Source organism: Perognathus longimembris, chromosome 2 (genome assembly GCF_023159225.1).
Source record: "Perognathus longimembris pacificus isolate PPM17 chromosome 2, ASM2315922v1, whole genome shotgun sequence".
Taxonomy (NCBI): domain Eukaryota; kingdom Metazoa; phylum Chordata; class Mammalia; order Rodentia; family Heteromyidae; genus Perognathus; species Perognathus longimembris.
In genome coordinates this window covers 120,465,149-120,488,038 of record NC_063162.1, presented here as the reverse complement: position 1 = coordinate 120,488,038, position 22,890 = coordinate 120,465,149, and the positions used below count along the sequence as shown (strand labels likewise).

At 39.9% G+C, this 22,890-nt stretch overlaps 1 protein-coding gene across 2 annotated transcripts; it reads left to right on the top strand.

Moving 5' to 3' along the window:
- The first annotated feature begins 6,376 nt into the window (after positions 1-6,376).
- Positions 6,377-21,827, top strand: Asns (asparagine synthetase (glutamine-hydrolyzing)). 2 transcript variants are annotated; one of them, XM_048340066.1, is made up of 12 exons: positions 6,377-6,455; positions 9,278-9,549; positions 11,951-12,188; positions 14,091-14,276; positions 14,419-14,520; positions 15,358-15,485; positions 16,577-16,703; positions 18,424-18,530; positions 18,926-19,026; positions 20,637-20,718; positions 20,806-20,961; positions 21,447-21,827. In XM_048340066.1, exons 2-12 carry the CDS (start codon positions 9,301-9,303, stop codon positions 21,654-21,656), a joined length of 1,686 nt encoding a protein of 561 aa, XP_048196023.1. In that variant the 5' UTR covers positions 6,377-6,455; positions 9,278-9,300; the 3' UTR covers positions 21,657-21,827. The 2 variants fall into 2 exon arrangements, with proteins under 2 accessions (XP_048196023.1, XP_048196024.1); XM_048340067.1 differs by lacking the exon at positions 6,377-6,455 and adding an exon at positions 8,834-9,033.
- Positions 21,828-22,890: the final 1,063 nt, after the last annotated feature.

Below are 22,890 nucleotides of genomic sequence, written 5' to 3'. Positions count from 1 at the left end.
GTTACACATAGGACGTTGAAAGTAGTTACAACTGTGATATAACAATTGTTTCCATAACATGGAGTTCATTTCACTTAGCATCATCTTATGTGTTCATAAGGGTATAGCTATTGGGCCTTGTGATGCTCTGCTATGACTTGCCTAAACCTGTACTAATTATTCCCAATAAGGGAGACCATAGAGTCCATGTTTCTTTGGGTCTGGCTCACTTCACTTAGTATAATTTTTTCCAAGTCCTTCCATTTCCTTACAAATGGGGCAATGTCATTCTTTCTGATAGAGGCATAAAATTCCATTGTGTATATGTACCACATTTTCCTGATCCATTCGTCTACTGAGGGGCATCTGGGTTGGTTCCAGATTCTCGCTATGGCAAATTGTGCTGCGATGAACATTGTTGTGCTGGTGGCATTACTGTGATTTTGTTTGTGGGCTTTTGGATAGATACCCAACAGTGGGGCTGCTGGGTCATAGGGGAGTTCTATATTTAGCCTTCTGAGGAATCTCCATACTGCTTGCCAGAGACTGAACCAGTTTACATTCCCACCAACAATGAAGTAGGGTTCCCTTTTGGCCACATCCCCTCCAACAATTGTTATTGTTAGTTTTCTTGATATAGGACATTCTTACTGCGGTGAGATGGAATCTCAATGTTGTTTTGATTTGCATTTCTTTTATGGCCAGTGATGTAGAGCATTTTTTCATGTCTCTTGGCCATTCTCATTTCCTCATCAGAGAAGTCTCTTTGTAAGTCTTTAGCCCACTTGATGAGGGGGCTATTGGTTCTTTGCGGTTTTGTTTTGGAAGAAGGTAATTTTTTTAGTTCTGCATATAGTTTAGAGATGAGGCCTTTGTCTGTTGAATGGCCGGTAAAGATCTTCTCCCAGTCTGTGGGCTTTCTGTTTATCTCGCGAGCTATGTCCTTTGCCCTGCAGAAGCTCTGCAGTTTGATGCAGTCCCATTTGTCCATCCTTTCCTTGATTTGTAGCCTTTCTGGGTCTTTGTTAAGGAAGTTCCGTCCTGCGCCAAGAAGCCCAAGTGTTTCTCCTACTCCTTCCTTCAGTGTTTTCAGGGTGTCTGTTTTGATTTCAAGGTCTTTAATCCATTTGGAATTGATTTTGGTGCAGGGTGATATATAAGGATCTAGTTTTAGTTTGTTGCATGTGTTGAGCCAGTTTTGCCAGCACCACTTGTTAAAGAGGCTGTCTTTCTTCCATACTATTGTTTTAGCTCCTTTATCAAAGATTAAGTAGGCGTAGTTCTGTGGGTTCATTTCTGGGTCTTCAATTCTGTTCCATTGGTCTTCAGGCCTGTTCCAGTGCCAATACCAAGCTGTTTTTATTACTATAGCTTTATAATATAGCTTGAAGTTGGGTATTGTAATTCCTCCAGCACTGTTCTTTCTGCTTAGGAGTGTTTTTGCTATTCTGGGTCCTTTATTGTTCCATATGAATTTCTGGATTGCTTCCTCTATTTCATTAAAGAATGGTGTTGTGATATTAATGGGTATTACATTGAATTTGTAGATAGCCTTTGGCAATATTGCCATTTTGATTATATTAATCTTCCCAATCCAGGAGCATGGGAGGTTTTTCCATTTCCTTAGTTCTGACTTAATTTCGTTTTTCAAGCTTTTAAAGTTCTCATCAAAGAGGTCTTTCACTTCTTTGGTTAATGTTATTCCTAGGTATTTTATGTTTTGGTGGGCTATTGCAAAAGGAGTTGCTTTCCTGATTTCAGCCTCGGTTTTCGGGTCGTTAGCATAGAGAAAGGCCATTGACTTTTGAGGGTTTATTTTATATCCTGCAACTTTGCCAAAGTTTTGGATCAGCTCTAGTAGCTTGGGGGTAGAGTCTATGGGACTCTTTAGGTATAGGATCATGTCATCTGCGAAGAGAGAAAGTTTAACTTCATCTTTTCCTATTTGGATCCCCTTTATATTTTCTTCTTGCCTAATTGCTCTGGCTAGGAATTCTAGTACTATGTTGAAGAGCAGGGGAGAGAGTGGACATCCCTGCCTTGTTCCTGATTTTAAATTACCTGGAACTTTTTAAGGGCCGAGGTTACCTGACAAACTTGTAGGAATCGTCCCCCTTCTCTGTGGATCTTTTGGAAACTGTTACAAAAACTTATAGCTAAACTGGAATTTAAACAATCATCTTGGTAGCCATACTTTTTTCTTTACCCAACTTAAAACAAACATTTAGGACAAGTCTTATTTCCAAATCTCTTATCTAGAAATCCATTTTTGATCTCTAAAGACTTTCATCAACTTCTGCTGTAACACACTTTAGCTTTTCATTTGCATTTGAAAAACTGAAGCCTGGAGGTATTTGAAGAAATCTGGAGCCTTCAGGCTGCTTGTTTTCACTTCCAAATTTCTTATCTAGAAATGCACACTAAAGCTGTAACACCTTCACCTCAGCCTTTATTTGCTTTCTGAAAAACTCTGAAGCCCAAGGGGCACATTGCCTCCCTGCTGCCTATTTTATTTTATTTTTTTATTTATTTTTTTTTTGTGTGTGTTTTTTTTTTTTTGGCCAGTCCTGGGCTTGGACTCAGGGCCTGAGCACTGTCCCTGGCTTCTTCCTGCTCAAGGCTAGCACTCCGCCACTTGAGCCACAGCGCCACTTCTGGCCATTTTCTGTATATGTGGTGCTGGGGAATCGAACCTAGGGCCTTGTGTATCCGAGGCAGGCACTCTTGCCACTAGGCTATATCCCCAGCCCCATCTGCTGCCTATTTTAAAAGAGCCAAATTTTTTCCAGTCCAAGTTACTGCATGAAGATCTTTTGTCAAATGAAAATTTTTCCTTAATGCAAGAATTACTTATCCATAAGAAATACTTATCCATTCAGCTTTCCAGTAAGTTAGTGAGAAATGTTAGTTAGTTCATTTTGCCATTTTTTCTACATACAGAGTTAGTGAGAGTTGTTTACTTCTATATACTTTAAAATACTTGCCTGATTATATGTAACTTAAGATAGTCTTACTATTACATCACAGTATACACTTATAAAATTCAGTACCTGAATCATTAAATTGATTCCCAAAACAATTGTAACAAAAGGAATTCAACAGTGTACACCATAATTACAAACACAAGAATCTAGACTTAGCATCTTTGCTTTTTCAATACATCCAAATTGCAACAAAGCATAGAATTCAAATTACATTATACAGATAAATGTTTAACTCTCTTTTGAAAACCTTTTTAATTTTTAAAACCTCCTAAGGGGCAGCTTTAGATTTCAATAGCATCATCACATCACTTATTTTACCATCAGGTTTCTATGTCCACCTGTAAGGAAAAGGTACAAAGAAAAACCTCCATTTGCCCATCCTACAGAATGGGCATATACCCATCCTATTCCTTGGGGCTTGATGAATTGCCTCTGTGTCAGCTTACTCCTTTTCTACCATGTGTGGACTCCCCCAGCGCCTGTCCCACCACATGGACTGGCTAAGCTGCACTTTTGCCAGATCACCCCTCACTCCTAAGGATAGGCACACAGGACCATCTTAAGTTTTCCTGTCCTTTTTTTTTTTTTTTTTTTTTTGACTGAGAAACCCAAGCAATTCCTTAACAGTGATAAACAATCCTTTACATCCAAATTTCTAACATTTAGCCCCAAATTTTTAACAGTAGAGGAAAATAAATTCCAAGTTCCCCATGCCTTTTGCTAAACCAAATAATGTGATTACAGTGTAAATAGTCTTATGCACTAAGATACCCAATTTTTCAACCACAAATTAAAGAAACATTTTTAACTATAGTTTCTCTTTAAAACAATACAGTAATCCTTTAAAACATTTGGAAACACCCAAACTTTGATGACCATCTTTAACAAATAATTCTGGCTTTTGAGCCTCATTTACCAGGGCTTGATAGTTTTAGCAAGACATTTTAGCATACCAAATACTTTTCTGCTAAAGAAAGCTGGGTGGGGTTCTCCTGGAGCTAAACTGAGCCCACCAAGTACTTGACTTTAGTTTTCAGCCCAATTCTGACTAGAGCATTATTAAATTACCAATTACCTTTTGAGTTGGGGGAAGAAGGTGGTTACCCGAAATTGATCTCTTAGCTTCAAAGACAGAACCAGCCAAGACAAAACAAGACAGAGAAACAGAGACTTTATGCCTTGGATGGCATGTCCGCTGTCAACAAGCTGGCCACCAGAGTGATGGAAAGACCATTGGGCCCTGAAAAGTCTCAGGGGGATCCTCCCCTGTGGAGATTTCCATCACTTCTGGCAGTCAGCCCACCAAGGCCACCTGGGGTTTCTTTTTCTTAATGTTAACACTTAAATCCTGTCCCCTTTCCCTACTGTGCTTTAACAAAGAGAGAGGAGTAGGCTGAGCCTGTTCCGTTTTGTCCTGTGTCAGTTCCCAATAAAACAATACTGTCACACACAACAACAATATAGACAACAGAAAGCCACAAAACAAATTAAGCAGACGGGTGGGTGCAACCCACCTCTTCCCAGAATACAGAATCGGGTCCTGGGGGAGTCTATCCCCCTCTGATTGGGTCCGAAGACCCTCTGATGGGGACCCGGACGTCTCCCAGGAACCCCACTGGAGACCTCCAGTAGCACGTCAGCCTAGGCCAATTGCCAGCACAGAATACGGATTCTACGGACCGGAGACAAAAAAGAATTAATGAATCACATAGCACAACAAAGTCAGACAAGACTCAAAGACCAACAAAACTCAAAGACTGACAAAACTCACGGTACAGGGTCCGACTCTCCGGTTTCGGTGGTTCTGGGAATCTTGAGAGGTATCCTGGGCGAACACCCATCTGAAATGTCCAGAATTCGAGACACCCCTCTCCTCCTCCCCCCCCCCCCAAGACCACCAAGAAGCCGATTTCGATGCAAAAGCAGAGTCGTTTATTACCGAGCTCGGACCTAGGCCCACAAGGATACAGCCAAGATGGACAAAGGCCCCAAGCACAGATTACACTGGGTTTTTATAGTAAACAAGTCTATGGGATTCCCAGTTAAAAAGACATGTCATTGGTTAACCTTTCATGTGTTATCTATTCCTGATTAGCTGGGGCATTGTCACTTAAGAGCAAGACAGTCAAAGTTTGCAAAAGACATCTGGGGTCAGCCTTCACCTGTTATGGACCTCAGGACTGTTAGTGGGGGTGCTGCAAGGGACTTTTGGTGCCAGTCCCCTCCTGCTATGTATACATTAGTTACTTATTAGGGCAATAACTTGTCAGGGGCTTGATTGCCTGGTGGAGCACCTGGCACTTCAAATATTTATCTGCTGATATTCCAGTACACAGCACAATTATCAAACAAGGCAGTCAAGCATCTTACAAACAATGGCTAAAGCATCCTAACTTTAACTGACCTCTGGTCAAAGGAAGTGTCTCTGGCTACCTTGATTATTTTAGACTGCATTCTGTTCAGGCTTCATACTGACATGTTCTGCAGTTATTTTAGGAAGCTTCAGGGCCTGGTCAGGCCCAAGCTATGATACAGAGGTGCACAGGCTGCTCAGGCTCCTCAGTGCCAGTACAACACCATGCCAAACTTTATAGGTTATTCTTAAATTTTTTTTTTGTTGTAAAGGTGATATACAGAAGAGTTATAGTTTCATAAGTCAGGTAATTAGTGTATTTCCTTTTTAACTGTGTTCCCCACTCCCTCCTTCTCTCCCAGTTTTCTCCTCCCTTCTCCCCGTCCCCCTCATGTTATGTAGTTCATTTCCAACATAGTGTCTAGTGGGTTTCACTGTTAAATTGGCTCATCCTTTATCCCACCATTTCTATGCTTTCCCTGCCCCTCCCCCAAAAGATAAACTTATATATAAGACAAAGGGTACAGAAACCACCAACAAAAGAGACAGAAAAATAATAAACCAAAGGGGGGGGGGAGGAAAGACGAAATGAAAAAAACCCCAACAAAACCGTCAATCAGTATAATTTTAAAAACCCTCTTGTTTCCATTTCCTGGAGTTTATTTCGATAAGCATCATTTTATAAAATAGTCATAATTAATAGCTATTGGGCCCTTGTGATCCTCTTCTAAGAACATGTTCCCTTGTTCTCACTGGCAGAGAATTAATTTAATTAATTATGTCCAAGAGTAATTATTTGCCTTTTACTATCCATTGGCTTTACTCATAGATCCTAGGTTACTCTTTAAAGCAGCTGGCTCAGGGCTTAGGGCTCAGGGCTCAAGGTAGCTGGAATCCCAGCAACTCCTCAGGGCTTTCCCATCCCCTCCTGAGGGCCTTCCCAGCCTCTCCCCGCCCCTTCACGCCCGCCAGGCGGGACCACGCCCCTGCGCGCTCTGGTTGGTCCCCGCGATATGATGAAACTCCTTGTCTGCATTACAGGATCCGGGAAGATATAAGGAGAGGAGAACAACCTCACCTCCACCACACTGTGCAGCCAGGCCTTCGCTCCGCGTGCTACCCCACCATCTCCTGCCCAGGTAAGATGGGCCCTCCGCCCCACGCTGCGCCCAGCGGCGGCGCCCCCGAGAGCGGAGGAGAGTGTGTCCCTTTCATTCCCCAGTCGGGGTCGCCTGGGGCTCCAGATGTCAGGTAGATGCTGCGGCTCTGAGCGTCTCCTGGGCGGGCGCCCCTCCCCCCAGCGTTTAATGCGCACCTGGGAGGGGCGAAAAAAAAATAACACAAAACAAAAAACTTCGGTGCTGTCCACGGCTTGCGGGGAGTGAGTGAGCCGCGGCCCCGAGGCCCTGCCGCTCCAGAGAGAAGGGGGCCTGAGTTTGATCTCTCTGTACCCGTTGTTGTTGTTATTATTATTTTCCTAGACCTTGTGGAAGCCGGTGAGGTTTCAGCAGCCTCCGGGGCCGACCGCAGCCAGCGTGGGATGCTCACGTGCCCCGGCGCTCTGTCTGGTGTCGCCAGGCCCTGAGGCTGCTTGGTTCTGGTTCTGGGAAAGACAGGCTGGGCTTGGAAACTTTCCAGATCCCATTCTCAGTGCCTTCCCTTCCCTCACCTGTCCTCACAGCACCTTCCCAGCTCCTGTCTGCCCACTGCAAGACCACCCTGCCCAAAAGACCCATGGAGAGAGGTGGCCAAGAATTGGAAAAAGGCAAAATAATGAGCATGCCTTTTCTTGCTGGTTATCTGCCCTACAAGGCTGACCTCAGTTAATGTTACTGTTTTAAATTTAGGAATAAAGGGCCAGTCTCTCATTTTCAGCCCATGGCCTACATTGTTATTTTTTTTTCACTCCACATGGCCCTGGTTGATTGTTGGAAGCATTATTAGTTCTTTTTCCCTTGACTGATGACATTGCTGTTAGAATAATTAGTAGCGAAGTAGAGCCTGATTACTGAGGTCTTAAAAATGGGATATGGTGAAGTTAATCTAGGTGGTAAACAGAAGTTAAGTCTCCTGAAATGTTGCTGTTCAGTTGAGTTGCTGCTGCAAGCCACTTGTCATTAGGCAAGTTGAGCCTTAAGTTGAGATGCCTTAAACACACCCGATTTTGATGATTTGTAAAGCAGCTCCATCAGCAGTTTTGAAATAATTGAAATATTGATGGCCAACTCAGTGAAATCACACTATAAGTTTACAATTAATCTTACATTTTTAAAGGTTTTAATGGGACTATTAGTATATTTAGATTTACATACATGACATTTGCTCCTGTTGAACAGCACTGCTGTAGTGGTTTAGGCTGCAAGAATGGAAAATTACTGGGAACAGACAACCCTGGAAATGAAAATGAAATGCAGTGGGACCTTTTCCCCACTTATGAAATTATTTCCAGTAAAAATGACAATATTGTTTTAATTTGCTCCTTCTTGCTGGGAAAATAAATGTGCCTCATAAACATTTATTCTTTCCCCTTTAACGTAGTGGCTAGTCTGTTTTGTGTAGACTTAAAACTGGAATTCACTGAACATTAAGATGGCATCAGCAAGTGATCCATGGATGACCACACCTAATTTTCAAAGCACTTTTGAACCTCACTTTTTAATTGGCATTGAGCCAAAGGTGTATTTTGTTAGTGGGTACATCATTGAATTAGTAGTTACTTCACTGAATTTTCCTCGAGTAAATCTTCCACTCTGGGCTACTTGAACAACTGCAGGAAAGAGACTACAATGGACCTGTGATACTTCATTTTCACATTGGCTTGAGTTGATACTATTTTTTAAAAACTTTGATCTAGTCTTTCTGAAATGGTTATAAAAAGTTTGGATCATTGTGATACAAATGAAATAACCTCAAAGGATGCTGAAAGTGATGGATGTAATATGTATTTCTCTCTGTATATATTTTTTCTAGGATATTTGCCCCAAACTATCTAGACATTTGCTGCAGACACAAATTTTTAACAAATACAGAAGTGGTCAAATTTTCAAGTTAAGAGATATCTTGTTAACCTTTTTTGAGCTGGGAGTTTCCAGATGAAACAGGTTTTTCTTTTATGGTTGATCACTTGACATTGAAAATTGAATTGACATTTATAAGAATTATTTGCTTCCTGGCCTACAGAGATGTGCCAAGTTTTTTGTTTTCCTCTTTTTTACACTTCCCCATCACACTTTCCCTCATATTGCTATGTAAATTCTTACTAAACAATTTTTTGTCATTTTGCATTTAGGACATTTTGATATGAACATTTTGTATTTTATGCCGAAGTATTTTAGGATATCTGATATCAGATATCTAGTTCTATCTAGCTCTTTAGTCACATTTGATTAGGTCACTGAGAAGCTAGAAGTTATGAGGTGCTTATAAGAGCTGCATGTCTTAACATTATGTAGGGCAGTATGTATAATCAGCTATTGTACCCTCCATCTTCTACCTACACTTACTACAGGTAGAGGGCATTTAATTGTCCAGGAGACCTAAGAGGACACTACCCTAATTGGGAGTATTAGGTGGTCTTCGAGGAGTTTTTGAGATTGCAGGGTGGAATAAGTTGGGGCTAGATTGGAACCAGGCTGCCTGTGTGTGTCCTGGGAGTGAATGGATGTAGGATGAAGTGATAGGATACTGAGTGCTGCTAATTGACAAGTGCACTTTAAGGTGAGAGAGATGCAGGCTTGTACTGCTAAGCTGCTATCGTTGCCTGGAGTAAAAGTCATCTGTCTTATTTGAATAGTGGGAAGCAAATTAAGTCATTTTCTACCACTGTGTGCCTGCCAACTCAGTGGAAAGTTGCTATAGGAGGTAACATGGTTTATGTGTCAGTGTTTGAAATGGTTTATAAAGGTTCCTGGAATCAGAGTGGATACTGACTATTGTATACTGACTCTTTTTCTCTCCACAGAGTGCTCCTAACTTCATTGCACCATGTGTGGCATTTGGGCCCTCTTTGGCAGTGATGCCTGCCTTTCTGCACAGTGTCTGAGTGCTATGAAGATTGCACACAGGGGTCCGGATGCATTTCGTTTTGAGAATGTCAATGGTTACACCAACTGCTGTTTTGGTTTCCACCGGTTGGCAGTAGTTGACCCCTTGTTTGGAATGCAGCCAATTCGATTGAAGAAGTATCCTTATTTGTGGCTCTGTTACAATGGTGAAATCTACAACCACAGAAGGGTAAGCAAGATGAAACCAGAAGATGCCTTCATGGGATTAAACCTCAGAGCCAGCTGGTTAAAATATTATTTCACATTTTATATAATTAAAAGAAAGCTATTTGTTTTTTTTCTTTTGGGAAATATTATTTTGAGAAATTTTTTTTCTCTTGGGAAATATTATTTTGGGAAATGTGAAATATTAAAAGAAAACTATTTTTTTTTCTTTTTTGAACTGCAGTGCTGAAGCTTCCCAGGGCAGGCAGTCTCTTAACTTTTTTTGGTTGGCTGCTCTTGAACTGTGTTCCTTCCAGCCTCATCCTCCTAAATAGCTAGGATTATGGATATGAACTACCAATGCTCAACAAAGGTCCTTCTTTCTCTCCCCTCTTCCTCCTTCCCTCCTATGCTCGCTCTACCCCTCCCTTCCTCCTTTCCTTTTTTTTTTTTTTTTTTTTGCCAGTCCTGGGGCTTGGACTCAGGGCCTGAGCACTGTCCCTGGCTTCTTTTTGCTCAAGGCTAGCACTCTACCTCTTAAGCCACAGCGCCACTTCTGGCTTTTTCTGTATATGTGGTGCTGAGGAATCAAACCCAGGGCTTCATGTATACGAGGCGAGAACTCTTGCCACTAGGCCATACTCCCAGCCCTCCTCCTTTCCTTTCCTTTATAAATTTAGAATTTTAACTCATGAATTTTTTTTCCAATTGTAAGTTTTAATATTAATCACTGCAGTGCCAGACTCCTAAGGCACTTGGCTTGTAGTGGACAGAATTTTACTCTAATAGGAGTTGTATTAGGGAACAGACAAAAGCAATCCTATTGTAGGCTTTCTTTTAGAATATTAAGCTGATGAGTTTGAAGATCCACTTTCAGGAAGAGAGATCAGACAAGCTGTTTTGAGGAAGTGAAACGAACTGAGACGTAATGGACAGAGGCTACTTGGTGAGACTGAGAAGAGACCTGGTGGATAGAGCCCACCTGGCAAGGATGGGGAGAGTATTAAAGCAGAGGGCAACCACATGGCTAGAAGCTCTGTGATAGGAAACAGCTCTGGGATTTTCAGATGGAAAAAGCATATGGAGAGGGGACATCAAATCGGACTTGCTAGTCATGGTCAGAAATTGGAATATCTTTCTAAGGGCAGCAGCAATTGAGGGTATTTTGGAAGCATGGAATTAAGTAGTTTGCAGATGATTTTTTTTTATATGGAGTATATATAATACACAGAGATTGACTGTAATTGCATACTCCACTTAAACAGAACTAAAGGGTAGAATGGTAGCTGGAGTGAAGTACATTAAGATTTTCAGCAACATTGAAGTTGGAACAGCTTTCTAATAAAGTGAAGCATATTTTTAGGCTGAGAATGGGTAAATAGATGGACATTCTGATCGTTGGAGGACAATTTGAGACAAGTCTTCTAGTTCAGGGTTATTCAGTTGTGTTTTGTACCAATTTGAACCTATAATCTACAAGTTATTTTGTTTGTTTTCATCCTCCCTAAATTTTAGTTTTGAAAAAATTTCAAATGTACAGATAAAAAGTAAAGTCTAAGTATTATTATTAATAATATTTGCTTCTTTTTCTATAATACATAAATTTTTGGATGAATTATTTGAGAATATGTTGCAGATACTATGATATTATCCTTCCAATGTCAGCATCTTACAAGATTAAGGATATTCTTTGCTGTGCATAGTGGTATTTGCCTGTAACCCCAGCCCTGAGGCTCAGGTAGGATTGTGAGTTTGATGCCAACCTGGGCTGTATAGTAAGACCCTTCCTCAAAACAACAAGAAAGAAGAACATATTTCTAGAAACATTAATACCATTTTTAAGCTGGAGACTCCATATTACCATCTACCATCTATCTTGATTATATTAAAAATTTCCCAAGTTTCCCAAATAATATTTTTAGCTGTTTCTTATTTTTTGTTTCACTTTTTTTTCTTAAACTTTGTTGTTTTTTTTCCTTTGCCTTGAGGCAGATTTTTGTTAAGGGTCTACTATATAGTAGGCCTAAATCCAATATATATCATATATATGAGAATACTAAGTTTTACTTTAAATTTTGTAGTAAGGCATTTGGGTACTTGATCCCGGAATCAGTACCCTTTGAAATATGGGATGACTATGTAAATATATGTGTGTTATGTACATACTATATGGATAATATTCATTTCCAACCCTTCTTGCCTCACAGTACATGTACAGTGGTCACTGTAACCTATTTATCAGCATTTTAAAATTGTCACGAAATTTAAAATATGAGGGATCAGCCTTATGTTGTACAGAACTTGCAGAATTGTAAGTTAAAACAAGCCATCTTTTGATAATGTCATAAAGTGATTTATAGAATACAGAAATGCTGGATCAGCATGGCCAAAACAATATTAGTTTCATTTTCTTCTTTTTCCATAAGCTACAACAACATTTTGGATTTGAATACCAGACCAATGTGGATGGTGAGATCATCCTTCATCTGTATAACAAAGGAGGAATTGAGCAAACAGTTGGTCTGTTGGATGGGGTCTTTGCATTTATTTTGCTGGACATTACTAATAAGAAAGTATTCTTGGGCAGAGATACCTATGGAGTCAGACCTTTGTTTAAAGCCATGACAGAGGATGGATTTCTGGCTGTTTGTTCAGAAGCTAAAGGTAATGATAGAATTCTTCTGTGAGTGTTTGTTATTTATTGCCCTTCTTTTTGTGTGTGTGTTTTGAAAAGTGGGTGCATTCCAAAATTCTACTAGAAATGCAGGAAGTTGAAGAATCTCTGAGCTTCAAGGTATATTTAGACCTTGGTCCTTTCCTCTTTCTCTCTTTGCTTCCTGAACACCATTAGCTGAACAGGTTTCTGTGGCCATGATCTTCTGACCTGATATAATTCCTTGCTACAGGCCTAAGAGCAGTAGGGCCAAGTGACTATGGGCTGAAACTAAAACCTTTGAAAGATACTAAATACTTCTTTATTTCAAGTTGTTTATCTCTGGTTATTTTTTCAGTGACAGAAACCTAGTTAAGACATTCTTAGCTGTGTTTGGACAATAAATGTGACAAAGACAGTCATCTTTTATCTCTTGCCTAGATACTAGTAATATCCCACAATGCAGTTTATTTTCCATTCCTTAAATCTTTTCTCAGTTATTCAGATTTCATACTGGCTCAGATAGGATAATGAGATCAGTAAAAGGGTCCTAGGTCACTCATTAGTCACAGTATGGGTATAATAGATACATCCATTGGTCTGTTTTTAGGTATTTCTTTCTTTCTTTTTTCTTTTTTCTTTTTTTTTGTCAGTCCTGGCGCTTGAACTCAGGGCCTGAACAATGTCCCTGGCTTCCTTTTTGCTCAAGGCTAGCACTCTACCACTGTTTTTAGGTATTTATAGTATGGTCAAATAGCTAAGAGCAAATATTACACATCAGTTACCTGAAGTACTATTAGACAAATTATGGCAAAGGGAACACAAAAGAAAAGTAGACTCCTACTGAGTCTTCTGCCTCCTTTGGTTTACTTCCAAGTAACCTAATGTTCACATGATATGGAACTATAATCTCATCTTCAATTTACTCTCTCGAAGTTGCTATTCTCTAACCAGTTCCCTTTTCTAGACTGAGTGATATCATCTACTGTATAGTTTAACACTTCTAGTCTTTTTTTGAAATCTAATTATGTTGCTTATCATAAAACCATTTAATTACTCCTTAGCCCTTGCCAGGGGTTTGTAATGCTCTTGATCTCTGACAGCTAGAGTGAACATCTGGGTCCTTTGTCTTTTATTTAAATGCCATGCAAATTACTGGGATTAATAAATCCTAATGAGTATCTTTGAAGCTAGGCTGTTATTATTTACAATCTGTGTCAAAGATCATGATAGTGTTTGGTTATATCTGAAGTTCCTTGGAAAATCATACAGATTAATTCATACATGGTATATAACAACTATTAAATATTCTAACTTAGGAGTACCTAATGGTGGATCATTTTGCTGGTTAAAGAATTTGCAACCATAGCTCTTTTCTTAAAATCCTTCAGTGATGAAATAGAAATGCTTGCCAGGATATCATAAAATTAACATTTAAATTAATCTCTTCATATATAACTTATATGTATATATCTTTTCTTTTTTGTATTGGCTTTATTATAAAGAATAGACTTTATTGGCCAGAAATTTCAGTTAGGGAAAGTAATTGAGCACTAGAGATGATAATAAAGGTGGCAGGACAGTCCATTGGGTGAAAGTCTTAAAAAATAGTGCTGTTAACTACTGGAATAGCAGAAAATAAAGTCTGGACCTCAGGCTACATGTGTATATAACCTTAAAGTAGATCGAGGATCATTTTCCAATTGTTTCCAGCTATGCATTTGTGCTGTTTATCTCTATGCCATCATTTTTTTCTCTCTCTGCTAAGTAGATGAGGAGGGCTTTGGGGATTTCCGCCTACCCCCCTCTAATTTGCTTACAAAGTAGACATGCATTTGTATTAAAAGAGGAAGTTACTGTGAAGTTCTATCTTATTTGAATAAGGGTTTTTTTTTCTTATTTTTAATTCGTAGGTCTTGTTTCATTGAAGCACTCCACAGCTCCCTTTTTAAAAGTGGAGCCCTTTCCTCCAGGACACTACGAAGTCTTGGATTTGAAGCCAAATGGCAAAGTTGCATCTGTGGAAATGGTTAAATATCATCACTGTAGAGATGAACCTTCACATGTCATCTATGATAGTGTGGAGAAACTTTTTCCAGGTAAGAAGCACCTGCCTATCACATCATGAGACCCGTTTCCATTTGATTTGATGGGAACCCATTGGATCTTGCAGACTCCCTCTTGGGTGATGGCCATGAAGGATGGCTTCAGCTTTTCTGGTTTTATTTGCTGTGTTTGCAGGTTTTGAGTTAGAAAGTGTAAAGAATAATCTGCGTATCCTTTTCAACAATGCTGTTAAGAAGCGTTTGATGACAGACAGGAGGATTGGTTGCCTTCTATCAGGTGAGATCACTCAAATCATTTAGCACATGATTAGATGAAAAGATTTGTAGCTATCACTGAGGTTTTGATTAAAGTATTTGACACATGAGTAGGTAAACGTTTTTTTAAGTTATATTTAATATTGAGAGTAATATTGCAGCTTAAGCTAATAGCTTTATTAGTGTAGTTAAAAATAGCTTGTGAAGTTGGGGGAGTCACATAGGAATGAGAACACTGCCTTGAAAGGAACTGGGCAAAGCAAGGTTTACTTCTGCAGAAGTAAGCCAAAACTGACAAGCAAGCACAATTTTTACCCCTAACCCAATTAAAGTGCAGCAGGAAAAGGATGTGACTAAAATGTAATTAATAACAAGGACCAAGCCAGTTGGCCAAAGCAAGAACTTTTCAGAAAAACAATTCTCACAAGATTAACAGAAGGTAAGCAAACTACTTTGATAGAAAAGACTCTTCTCTCACACTGTAAGAGCTAGTGAGTACACATTCTTTATAGAGTCCTGTATACTGAATATTATTATCATTTTGTAGTTGTACAAAAGGGTTATAATTCCATGAAGTCAAGTTATGAAGTACAATGCTTCTTGGTCAAAGTCACACCCTCCTTCATTCTTCCTTGTTTTCCCCTCTGTACTGATTTTTTGAAACCCATTTAAATACGATAATTTTTATCACTGCTTCCAGTAAAATTGTATTTTCTCTTATTAAAAAATGACTTCAGTTTACAAATCTGGAAGACCTTAAGTGTTAAGTGTATAACGGGGATGCCTAACACGATGTGAATCATATCTGTCCTTGTCTAATGAAGACACATAACCTATGCACTTGCTCCCTTGTCTGTAGGGGGCTTGGACTCCAGTTTGGTGGCTGCCACCCTACTGAAGCAACTGAAAGAGTCCCAGGTGCAATATCCTCTCCAGACATTTGCCATTGGCATGGAAGACAGCCCCGACTTACTGGCTGCTAGAAAGGTAAGGCGCTGACAGTGCCTGTTAAATATCTACCGTGTTTAGTGTACTTTTGTCTGCTAGGACCTGTGGTGTCCTCACAAAAACACGGGTGACAATTCTGTCCTTCTGAACTTTAACACTGTATGTTTTGGAAATTGACTAAATCTTGGCTCTACTGTGTGTCTCCTAGTTTCTTCTGTATGGGGAGGAATGGTGTCTAGGATGGAGTAGTTGTGATGTAAACATTGAGAATTCATAGAAAGTATGTAGCATACCTAGCATATAGTTAAGTACTTTTTGAATATAAACTGTAATTGGTTTTGGTTCTTTATAGAGCATTGTGTTTAGAATGGTAGACTGAGCAGACCTTGTATACATATTCAGTGCATAGATCTGGTTCTTGCTGTGGAAGAACTTAGACTCGGTAAGGAATGACTGAAGAGCAATGCAAGTTGATGGATGCTGGGAGAATATAGTCAAAGAAATTATGAGAGGAGAACACATCCTTGGAGGAATAGCATCCTGGATGAAGAACTGAGTATTTTAGGAGAGCCAAAAAGGAACACGCCAGGTTTTAATTGGAACTAGAGAGAGATGAGGTAGGCTAGGTAAAATAGAGAGGGTGGGACACTAATGGGCATTCTTGACTCATAGGTTGTAGTCTTGGAATGGAAAGACTGGCTGGAAGGGCTGGGGATATGGCCTAGTGGCAACATGAAGCCCTGGGTTCAATTCCCCAGCACCACATATACAGAAAACGGTCAGAAGTGGCACTGTAGCTCAAGTAGCAGAGTGCTAGCCTTGAGCAAAAAGAAGCCAGGGACAGTGCTCAGGCCCTGAGTTCAAGGCCCAGGACTGGCAAAAAAGAAAAAAAAAAGAAAGCTGAAAGACCTAATGGGAGATTTGCTTTTGATAGTTAAGTAGGAACAGAGAGGGCATCCCCCAAGAGGCACATGAGCAAGGTTGTGGTCCAGAGTGGTTCAGAGTCATTTTTTCTGCTTCATCTTGTTTATTTTCATTCTTGTTAATTCTTAATTCTTTGTGAGCTACTGCCCTGTGTCGTTTTTATTATTAAAAAAAAAAAGCATATGGATTGTTCTTTCTATAATTAGGTGGCAAATCATATTGGAAGTGAACATCATGAAGTCCTCTTTAACTCTGAGGAAGGCATTCAGGCCCTGGATGAAGTCATCTTTTCCTTGGAAACTTATGATATTACAACGGTTCGAGCATCTGTTGGTAAGGTATTTTATGATGTTGAATGAGTTTTAGTACTGAAAATACTTCACAGTGGATGACATTTAAAAGCACACTCAAGAGGGAGAGATCACATAGTGAAAGAAGAAGCAAAAGAACATTGTTATGCTGGTGGACAACAATGTTCATCGCAGCACAATTTGTAATAGCGAGAATCTGGAACCAACCCAGATGCCCCTCAGTAGACGAATGGATCAGGAAAATGTGATACATACACACAATGGAATTTTATGCCTCTATCAGAAAGAATGACATTGCCCCATTTGTAAGGAAATGGAAGGACTTGGAAAAAATTATACTAAGTGAAGTGAGCCAGACCCAAAGAAACATGGACTCTATGGTCTCCCTTATTGGGAATAATTAGTACAGGTTTTAGGCAAGCCATAGCAGAGCATCACAAGGCCCAATAGCTATACCCTTATGAACACATAAGATGATGCTAAGTGAAATGAACTCCATGTTATGGAAATGATTGTTATATCACAGTTGTAACTACTTTCAACGTCCCATCTGTATTTGTAGCTTCTATTATTGATGTTCTTTTTTTTTTTTTAAGTTTTTATTATAAAACTGATGTACAGAGAGGTTACAGTTTCACACGTTAGGCATTGGATACATTTCTTGTACTGTTTGTTACCTTGTCCCTTATACCCCCCTCCCCCCTTATTGATGTTCTTGTATCACCTTCCTGTGGTTGTACCTACACTATCTCTGTAATCTTATCTGAGTATATTGGAAACCGTGTATACTGGTATTAGAAGTAGGAAATTGAAAGGGAATACCAAAATTGAGAGACACAGGGTAAAAAAAGACAAACAACTACAAAAGCAATACTTGCAAAACTGTTTTGTGTAAGTGAACTGAACACCTGGTGGGGGGAGGGAAAGGGGGAGGAGGGAGGGGTGGTATGAGGGACAAGGTAACAAACAGTACAAGAAATGTATCCAATGCCTAACGTATGAAACTGTAACCTCTCTGTACATCAGTTTGATAATAAAAATTTGAAAAAAAATAAATAAAAAAAGAAGAAGCAAAAGAACAGAAGGGCTGTTTTATCCTCAGGAGCACCTCCTACCTTCTGTATCCCACTGCCTCTCATCATACTGCAGAGCAAGCCTTAACACCAGAGTCTTGGGACTATCTGTGAATCTAAACACTGCTTAAAAAAACCCACTTTTTTATGTGATGCCAGTGTGCAAGGCCTGGTTTTTAAATATTAGAATAATTGTTCAGTACCATGTTCTTGAATTTCGAAAACTGTTCACAAAATTGTGGAATGGATCATTTCTATAACTTTTTTTCCCCCCCTGGTCCTGGGGCTTGGACTCAGTGATTAAGCACTGTCCTTGGCTTCTTTTTGCTCAAGGCTAGCACTCTACTACCACTTGACCCACAGTACCACTTCTGGCTTTTTCTATACATGTGGTACTAAGTAATGGAACCCAGGACTTCATGCATGCTAGGCAAGCACTCTACCACTAAGCCACATTCACAGCCCTCATTTCTATAACTTTTGACTAAGTACATGTACACACACACACACACACACATACACACACACACACACACGTATGACTTGTTAACTATTAAGGTCATTATTTTTAATAGTATATTAATGTAAGTTTTAAATGGGGAGTAAAGTGTCTGTTTCTGAAAGGCAAGGGGATGATGTGGACATTAATTAATGTCTCTTGTTTTTAAGGTATGTATTTGATTTCCAAGTATATTCGGAAGAACACGGATACTGTGGTGGTCTTCTCTGGAGAGGGGTCAGATGAACTTACACAGGGCTACATATATTTCCACAAGGTAAGCACTTTGAAAAGGGAGTGGATATTTGGGCTAGATTGAAAGAAGTCTGAATTGCTATTTTCTACCATCTGCCTTTTCCGTGTCTTGTAAGTAGCTGTGAATTTGTATCTATTCTTCAGTTAAGCATGACAATCACCTTTTTGTTTCTTAATCCTCCTGATATTATCACTGCTGCCCAAGGCTGCCGTTTTATTTGTTTTCACACTAACCATTTTAGGAGGAGGAATATCTGTTTTATAATGCATTCCTGCTTCTGTCTAGTCATCCACTCCTAATCTTGTTTAGCTTTCTGTCCTGGCTATCTTGTGCACTGGAATAGATGTAAAGAGAAATGAAAGCTATTTTATGTTCTGGAAGCAAAGCTGTTGATCAGCTCTTTGTTTGTAAAATAGGCTCCTTCTCCTGAGAAGGCTGAGGAGGAAAGCGAGAGGCTTCTGAAGGAACTCTATTTGTTTGATGTTCTCCGTGCAGACCGAACTACGGCTGCCCATGGGTAGGTCCATATTTTCACATATGGTTTTATTTTGAAGCTACTCAGGAAGTGGAGATAGAAGTCACAGTCAAGGCCAGCAAAAGCAAAAACATGAGTGTCGTATTCATAAAAGCAAAAGGCTCAAGTGATAAAGAGTCTGAGACCCTGAGTTCAATCCCCAGTACCAAACCAAAAATGAGAAGATGAATGACTGAGGTTATTTTTCTTTTCAATTAGCTCTGTGTTACAGAGGCTGACTTTATAGAGAAAAAAATAAAGCTTGGCTCTTAGCTTGTGGTCTAAGTATTGCATGTTAATGGGAAAATAAATTCCTTTCTAGGTTACTTCAGAAAGATTTTCCATCTTATAAAGTACAATGGTATTCTACCTCATCTCAGCTAGAAGGAAGGCTGTTGCTGCTATTTTTAAGTCTTTGAAAAAAGTGAAAGGTGAAAGTGGAGATGTGGCTCAAGTGGTAGAATGCTAGTTTTAAGCATAGAAGCTCAAGGATAGCGTCCAGGCCTTGAATTCAAGCCCTGGGATTGGCATACGCACAAAATCATATAATAGAAAAACTAAAACAAAAGCTCCATTGTACTTATAAACTGAAAATGTTGACTCTCAGCGCTGAGAGTCAATTCCAGGAAAGAAGCATTCTTTTTTTTTTTTTTGGCCAGTCCTGGGCCTTGGACTCAGGGCCTGAGCACTGTCCCTGGCTTCTTCCCGCTCAAGGCTAGCACTCCACCACTTGAGCCACAGCGCCGCTTCTGGCCGTTTTTCTGTATATGTGGTGCTGGGGAATCGAACCTAGGGCCTCGTGTATCCGAGGCAGGCACTTTTGCCACTAGGCTATCTCCCCAGCCCCTCTTTTTTTAATCTTTTTTTTTTTTTTTTTTTGCCAGTCCTGGGCCTTGGACTCAGGGCCTGAGCACTGTCCCTGGCTTCTTTTTGCTCAAGGCTAGCACTCTGCCACCTGAGCCACAGCACCACTTCTGGCCTTTTCTATATATGTGGTGCTCGGGAATCGAACCCAGGGCTTCACGTATACGAGGCAAGCACTTTACCATTAGGCCATATACCCAGCACGAGCATTCTTTTTGTTGTGTGTGTGTGTGCTGGTCCTGAGGCTTGAACTCAGGGTCCAGGCACTATCCCAGAACTTTTTTGCTCAAAGCTAGCACTCTACCACTGGAGCCACACCTCCAGTTCTGGCTTTTTGGTGGTTAGTAGGGGATAAGAGTCACATAGACTTTTCTGTCTAGGCTGGCTTTGAACTTTGACCCTTAGATCTCAGCCTTCTGAATAGCTAGGATTACAGATGTGAACAACCAGAGCCCCACCATGTGTATTCTTAATGACTAGTTTACTCATGATTTTTAACTTTTCTCTTTTCTGAGGTACAGATTTGTCTGTTCAGGGAAAAACAAAGGGAATAGTCTCAAATGGGCAGTTTCATTCTCAAGATTTACTTTGAATGAAGATTTCTGGGGGCAGTCATTATTAGGGGTTGTAAAATGACTAATGTTGACATTGCTCATTCTGGTTGATTGCAGGAAGGTCTGTTCCACCACCTAACCTGACAGGTGCTAAGTATCCAATTTGATTTAGATATTCTTTTTATTTTCTTTAAGCCTTGAACTAAGAGTCCCTTTTCTGGATCATCGATTTTCTTCTTATTACTTATCTTTGCCACCGGAAATGAGAATTCCAAAAGTAGGTAAATCAATTCCAGCTAAAAACTGCCCACTGTACTCAGGTTCTTAGTGATTTTTACTGTTGCTCTGTTTGTTTTCATGTCAGAATGGGATCGAGAAACATCTCTTGAGAGAGACATTTGAGGACTCCAATCTGCTACCTAAAGAGATTCTCTGGCGACCAAAGGAAGCATTCAGTGATGGAATAACCTCGGTCAAGAACTCCTGGTTCAAGATCTTACAGGATTACATTGAGCACGAGGTATTATCTGGTTATAATCATTAAACCTTACAGAGTAGGTCTGAGCTGCAGTCTCCATTACTTTGTATTTAGTTTGAATGCTTTGTGACTATAGGAAAGATCCACAGTCCCCATAAACCTGCCTCCTTTTAATAAGAATTATATGAGGTAAGTAGTACCAAGGATTATAAAGTCATATCTGGAATACAGAGAAAGAGAGAAATATTAATCATTACTGACAATTTAGCATAATTTTAGGGTACCTGCTGAAAATCAGATATTTTAACTACAAATTAAACACCCCAAGTATTAGAAATAAGTACATGAGTTTTTTTTTTAAGCTTCTGTAGCTATGCATATTGTTACGGTTACATTTTCTAGGTGATAGAGGACTCAAGGGGTCTTTTACATTATAGGCATGCCTTTTCTCACTTCATTTTGATTTTGGGGTACCAGATCAAATATAAGTAGGAAATTGGCTTGTTCTTCTGCTCTTATCCTTACAGGTTGATGATCCAATGATGGCAACAGCAGCCCAGAAGTTCCCCTTCAATACTCCAAAGACTAAAGAAGGCTATTACTACCGTCAGATCTTCGAACGCCACTACCCAGGCCGGGCTGATTGGCTGACCCATTACTGGATGCCCAAGTGGATGAATGCTACTGATCCTTCCGCTCGCACTCTGACCCATTACAAGTCAGATGCCAAAGCTTAAGTACTCTCTGAGCTATTTGGGCAGAAGGAAAATGTTCCTTTGTGCTTTGAGGACAAAAATAGGAACAAAGAGGATCAGTCACTCAGGCTTACTTGGGCATGGAGAAGAATAAAAATGTTATACCTAAAAATTTGCTGTAATTGTTTATATTAATAAAATCTCATCATTATAGGTAGTTAGAAAGGGAGTGGTTTATTTATTTATTTATTGCTGTATTGTCACAATAAAGAGGATACTGAGTTAAGCCAAGGGGAATATTTGTATGCACTCACAGAACTCACCCTGCAGAGTTGCTTTGGAAGACAGCTGGGCCTCATGTACACATGGCCTTCTCCCAGGCCTTGCTCACCCATCTCCGTGTGGTCCTCCCATGACTTCCTGTCTTCTGCTGACATTCCTAATGGGTGGCTCTGCAGAATCTGGATGTATTTGTCCTTGATAGAAGTTCAACATGTCAGTTTTATTTTGTAAGATAGTAATTCAGTTCTTTCTGTATGGGAGCCAGTGTTACTTCTGGAGACTTGTTCTAGAGCTGGAGTTAGTAGGTTTTTTATGTTTCTTAAATAAAGGAACAGGCATTAAATATTGTAGGCTTTAAAGCAGATGTTCATTTTCATTTTAATGCTAAGTGACTATTTTAGGATAGGATATATAAAGCGAAACATCCTATATATACTACATAAGCAAACTTAAGAATGCTTGATGGAAAAAGGGGTGAGGCCAGGAATGTTTGGGTAAATGGGAACATGAATTAAGGCTAGCTTTAGACTTTTACCTACAACTTATAAATGTCTCCAAGAAATGGAGGAAATACCATGAATATTATAAATATTCATAACTTAATAATTCTCCTGCATTTGTAGGCATGTGAATTGTTTAAACCTAGCATGATTTGACTCTACACATATTTTCTGGTAAGGAAAGTCTCCCCTAACCAACCTGAGTGGGATTAAGAATGCTCTGGAGGGGCTGGGGATATAGCCTAGTGGCAAGAGTGCCTGCCTCGGATACACGAGGCCCTAGGTTCGATTCCCCAGCACCACATATACAGAAAACGGCCAGAAGCGGCGCTGTGGCTCAAGTGGCAGAGTGCTAGCCTTGAGCGGGAAGAAGCCAGGGACAGTGCTCAGGCCCTGAGTCCAAGGCCCAGGACTGGCCCCAAAAACAAAAAAAAAACACCAAAAAACAAAAACAAACTAAAAAAGAATGCTCTGGAAATTTGAGAAACTTTCTT